We start from the raw sequence: 6,247 nt of genomic DNA, 5'->3' as shown, positions 1-6,247 counted from the left end.
TGCAATCTAGCGTCTAAGTGTAAAAAAGTTCGATTGAATTTGCATCTTGTCACTTCAATTTGCAGATGAGAGAGTCGATGAAGAGAACTCTCTCATGTTACTTTCGCCCTTATTTAAACTCAATCTAGACTTTTTAAAATAATGTGAGTTATTCAACTTGCCCCAGTGCACCTTATGGAAATTCGGTCTTTCGAGATTCAGCTTTATGTCGCAACCCATCTAGTCAGTGCTTGTTTTTCTTGGCTTTTGTTTTGCTCCTGTTCTGTTTCGTAGATTTGTTTTCAACACACAGTGCAGTGAATCACCGCAGTTGGTGTAAAAGATACAAGAAATTATTAACAGTTTTATTAGTTTTATCATTATTTTCTACAAGAATTTAATTAACAATCACTAAAAGTAGTAAACCAGTTTCGCACCGCGCCTTCAAAATGCGCCGCCGTGCCGGGGTCGGAGCCATCCAGAAGCAGAAGCTCGAAGCGGAAAAGTACCGCGACAAGGGCACCGAACTGCAGGACTCCCAGCTGGAGCAGATGGTCAAACAGATGGACGTCCTCAAAGAGAACCTGGAGGAATTTGCCGCCAAACATAAGGCGGAAATCAAGAAAAACGCCCAGTTCCGGCGACAGTTCCAGGAGATGTGCGCCGCCATCGGGGTGGATCCGCTGGCCTCGGGGAAGGGCTTCTGGAGCGTGCTAGGGATGGGCGACTTCTACTACGAGCTGGCGGTGCAGGTGGTGGAAGTTTGCCTGGCGGCCAATCACAGCACAGGTGGGTGACTGGCAGGTTCAAGCTATTGGATCAAAAAGGCATAATCTTTAAATTTTCACAGGAGGCCTAATGGAACTGAATGAACTGCGGAATCGGTTGGTGGCCGCTCGGGGTCGGAAACAAATCCACCAGGAAATCGTAAACGAAGACATAATAATGGCCGCCAGGAAGCTAAAGATATTCGGCAATGGATTTACGGTTTTCCCGGTCGGGGATGGACGATACATGGTTCAGTCGGTTCCTGGAGAGTTGAGCCTGCAGGAGACATCGGTCCTGAGTGCGGCAGCCAATCAGGGTCAGGGCTATGTCACGATCTCGATGTTGATGGACAATTTGGGGTGAGTACAATTTGAATTCTTTTGGCGACAAATCGCACGTTCGATTGAGTAATGATCGTTTTAGTTGGACTGAATTTCGGGCCCGGCAGGCAATAGATAAGATTCTCTCGGATGGCCTGGCCTGGGTGGATAATCAAGGCGAAGAGGTATCCTATTGGTTTCCCAGTTTATTTCCCGGACGGTTGGGTTCGAAAACCGCATGAGTTCTATAATATTCGAATATAATAATAAATGTTATGTCCTCAGATGACACGGGACTACGTGTTACTTGTGACACTTTTTTTTCCTTTCTGGCCTTGCGATTTTGAAGAAGCAATTTTCGATTTCCAGTGCATTGACATAGGCCTAGCTGAAAAAAGTAATGGATTGTATACTGCTAGATGCTTGATTTTACTAATACTGAGGTTTGACGGGATTAAAATTGAATTCCAGGATAGTTGAAGCATTTCCAATAGAAACTCGCCTTTCGGTCCGAATTTCTTCAAAATATGGGACAAACTAAAATCTTATTAAACTAAATACATATAATATTTATGGCAACATTTGTGGCATTACTTACCCTGGTCACGATCACAAAGTTTGCCGATAATAAAGTGAAGGCGTTTCATTCTTATTTTTGTATTGTAATGTTCTTTAGTGAAACATAAATACCACCTTTATAACACTTTATTGCACCTCCAACGGTTCGTTACGAGGTTATTTGTTAATTACTATCAACAAGCTAACTTATGCCCTTGGACTAATGACATTGGATTATGTATGTAGATCCATAAATTTAAAATTATTACTGCTCTCGACAAGTGTTCCAGTAGGTTCGCTGGCAATCGAAAACCGTCAAAGGGCTCACCTGCGGGACCATTGTTGGGGGAAAAGCACAGCTCCAGCTTCTCTCGGGTACCTAACCGCGTAACACCACAGTCGCGCACAGCAGACAAACCCACGTTCTGACAAACGACCGTACCGAAACTTACTCTTCCGTCACCAAAGCCACTTCTTTTCTTCAGAGTTTTACAAACCACGCATTTGGATTTTTAACTAATTTAATTTATTAATAGCCTAGTTATAGAAAATGACTTAAGTAAATTTACAATTTAATTTCGTTATTCTAATCATCGACAATATGCGTCCTGTCCGCACAAAAAAAATCAGCTTTTTTCAAAAAAATCAAATTTGAACCTCGTTTGCTGCGATGCGGTTCGTTAGTTGCCAACACTGAACAAAAATCCCCGCCAAAAATTGAATGGAAATTGCCTCATCCGAGCCCCATGCCTAATATAAGATGATTTGAAGAAGGCCATCATTCAATTGCCGATTTGGCAGAATCAAAACAAGAGATATAAAAATTATTTTAAGTTAGCATTATACTCATACAATTCAAAATCAAAACAAATATAGGATAGGATGATGGTCATTCAAAAGTCATCCAATAGAGCGGATACAAAATAAATGAAAATAATTACGAAACCAAATATTGTTTATATGGGCGTTTTTCACTTCTGGATTATTATTTTTAAACATTCTAACAAAAACTAATATCACAACCATTCCAACTAATTTGAGAGATAATCCAATGAAGTGATTTTCACAAGGATTTTCACTCAAACTGGTTACAACGGTTGTGATATTAGATTTTGCCAGAATTTATGAGAAAATGTGTACAGCGGCCGTTCGCTCGTTGCAAACCCGCTCGTTGCAACGCTTTTTAGTTGCAAGTCCGCTAATTGCAAAATTTGACAAGTTTTTGCAATTAAAAAGCAATCAAGTCGGGAGTAATTCGCGAATAGGGCGTAACTAACAAAACAATAACAATGCGAAAACAACAACCGAATTTTGCTGATCAAATTTTAATTCCTATTTAGAAGTAATACAGAATAATTCAACTTAAATAAGGTTAATTGATGCAGTTCTGACATAGTTTCTTGTTTTTCTAAGACCGTTCGCAATGCTGTTTTATTTTGTATGGCGAGTTTTAAAATTTTTAAAACTCGTCATACAAAATAAAACAGCATTGCGAACGGCCTAAGACCACTGCACAAATTTGATATTTTTTGCACTTAAAATTGCATTTATTTAATTACGCCTTAATTGATACCTGAGAATGCTAATTTCGCCCAATACTATGCGCCTCGAATCGATATCATTTTCAGAATAGCCTTTTACTATTCGCCTTGTTTATGATTTTGACAGAATTTCGCCATTTGCTTCGCCGTGTTTACGTTTTGATTTCAGTTTCGCTTTCTACTATTAGCCTGTGCATGCCGGCGGGATCGACATACGAATGACACTAATGAGTGGAGCTTTTTTGTCGACCATTAAAGCTTTCAACAGTGTTCGACATTCGATCTGGCTGAAATTCAATTCGACCGTTATTTTTTTTATTCAAATCAGCTTTTATGGTTGCGGTAAACAGAAGCATTCCCAAGTAACCACGGTGCTGAAGCCTTATTGCATGCAGATATACGGTGTATTTAGTGCAATCACTACTTTGGGAACGTTCAAAAATTACGTGCAACATTTTGGGGGGGAGGGGGGGGGGGTCTAAGAAAGTGTGACAGTACGTGTATTAGGTATAGGAAAATAGCGTGACAGAGGGGGGAGGGGGGGGGGGTCTAGAAATATCGAAAAACGATGGACGTAATAAATTAATCTTCCCTTTACATGCAAACTTAAGGTTGATTTAAAGTGGAAGTGGGCAATTATACAATCAAATTAAGATTATACTGGTATAGTCTTGAAGCAGTCGCATAATTGCCCATTTCCGCTTTAAATCAACTTTAAGTTTACATGCAAAGTAATGATTGCTCTAAGTACACCGTATATCTGCACGCAATAAGGCTTCAGCATCGTGGTTATTTATTTCATTTATTTATTTATTTATTTATTTTTATTCATGAAAACTTAAGACAATGTCTTTTATGTTTTAGATGCTTCAGATGGTTACTTGGGTTTCTGATTCCCCCGTCTCAATTGCAAGTGATTGCAAGATTCTTTGTAGAAGTGTTTTGAAAAATTCTTCAAACCCCCGAAACTAATGTATTTGGAATATTTGCACAGTAAAACCGCTCAGCACTAAAATGTGTAAGACCTACTCATGGATGGATAGTTTTCATACCACTCATAAAATGTGTAAGAGTTACACATTCACAAAATCTGCTCCTGCGTCTACAAAATCGTTAAAGTTTCAATAGTGTACGAGCATATTTTGTGAATGCATAACTCTTACACATATTATGAGCGGTATGGAAATTATGCGTTTATGAGTAGGTCTTACACATTTTAGTGCTGAGCAGTTTTAGCGTGTGGGAAAATTTATAGATTATGACGCTTTTGGCGTAGGTGTATAGTCTATTTTACGAAACGACAACAGTGTTGATATTGATATTAACACTCACGGGCTTGGGCGCAACCTTCTGTCAAATTTTCATTCATGAAATGAGCGATCAGCTGATCCGAAACGTCTCGTAAAATGGCTCATTGAAACTATCGTCAATAAAACGCATACATATTTAAATGCTATAATCAATCGTTATGTAAAACAAATAATTTTCTTCTGACTTGCTAAAAGGTGTACAAAACCGTCAAATTACAAAAAATACTCATAAATTGGTCAGTGATTCACTCTTCAGAAATCATTCACCCCAAGCTTCCCGTTATTTGCGCGACATTTTTAGTAGGTATGAAAAATAATCTCTAAATTTCAATTATTTTCTGATGCTTCATTCTTTATCTGATATTTTTCCAAACTTAAATCCAGATTGAAAAACAAATTATTTTGATTTTAAATGCCATTATCAATCGTTATGTTTTTTACGTAATTAAAAGCAGTTACGGCAAGTATAACAATAGAACAATTTTAATGGTCCCCCATTGTAGATACGCTGGGTGAGACAAGAAGAAAATCGTTTGTTTCACATAACAATTAATTATGGCATTTAAATATGTATTAAAAAGCATACATATTTAAATGCCATAATTAATCGGCGATAGTTTCAATACCCCTACGCCAAAAATAAGATGTTTAAATTTTTAGCGTCATAATCTATAAATTTTCCAAAATAAGTAATATACACTGAAGTTTTTTTTTACGACGGTAAAGGTCCCGCGTAAAAAAAAACCGCGTAAAAAAAAACCGCGTTATTTCAAGACCCGTCGTAAAAAAAAACCGCGTTATTTCAAGACCCGTCGTAAAAAAAAACCGCGTTATTTCAAAAAACGTCGTAAAAAAAGTCAAGTCACGTTAGATGTGGTGCTGACTATTTTACGCGTGTTTTTGAAAAAACGCGGATTTTTTTTACGACGGTTTTTGAAATAACGCGGTTTTTTTTTACGACGGGTCTTGAAATAACGCGGTTTTTTTTTAGGACGGACCGCGTAAAAAAAACCGCGTAAAAAAAAACCGCGTAAAAAAAAACCGCGTAAAAAAAAACTTCAGTGTATTCGAAGTACATTAATTTCGGGAGTTTGAAAAATCTTACCCGCCATTCAAAACACTTTTACGAAGAATCTTGCAATCACTTGCAATTGAGACGGAGGAATCAGAAATGCTTTTCTTTACCGCAACCATAAAAGCTGATTTGACTGAAAAAATAACGGTCGAATTGAATTTCAGCCAGATCGAATGTCGAACACTGTTGAAAGCTTTAAATGGTCGACAAAAAAGCTCCACTCATTAGTGTCATTCGTATGTCGATCCCGCCGGAATGCACAGGCCAGGGGTAGAAGCTGACCAGGCCCCTGACACGGCCTATATCAATGCATTGGAATCATGGTAGACAGGATGTCCTGGGCGCTAATAAATAGCGCCCACTGTCAAATGCGAAAACATCAACAATTTTTTGTTTAACGTTTATTTTGGTTTGTTGATCAGTTTTTGGAACCATTTTTTCCACCTGTTATGGTCACAAAACACTTCAAACTCGCTTTAATATTAATGTACGGCAAGAGGAGCATGCGATTAATTGAATAAAGCAACCCAACAAACACGCATTGTAAATGTGATTTCGTGTGTGGCTCACAACATCAAACAAAAGCTGCGTTTGTTGATTACACGCTCATTTCAATTTGCTCGAATATGAGTATAAGGCAGTTAGATGTTGGCTACGATATATTTCATTGATGCCAAGGGCCTGAAGCTGACTGTC

General features: G+C 38.2%; 1 protein-coding gene across 1 annotated transcript; it reads left to right on the top strand.

Moving 5' to 3' along the window:
• Positions 1-262: 262 nt before the first annotated feature.
• Positions 263-1,380, top strand: LOC109405397 (vacuolar-sorting protein SNF8). Its single transcript, XM_019678457.3, has 3 exons — positions 263-768; positions 830-1,106; positions 1,171-1,380. The coding sequence occupies exons 1-3, from the start codon at positions 429-431 to the stop codon at positions 1,307-1,309; spliced, it is 756 nt and encodes a 251-aa protein (XP_019534002.3). The 5' UTR covers positions 263-428; the 3' UTR covers positions 1,310-1,380.
• The last annotated feature ends 4,867 nt before the right edge of the window (positions 1,381-6,247 follow it).

This window comes from Aedes albopictus, chromosome 1 (assembly GCF_035046485.1).
Source record: "Aedes albopictus strain Foshan chromosome 1, AalbF5, whole genome shotgun sequence".
NCBI lineage: Eukaryota > Metazoa > Arthropoda > Insecta > Diptera > Culicidae > Aedes > Aedes albopictus.
This window is presented reverse-complemented; position numbering and strand designations above follow the sequence as displayed.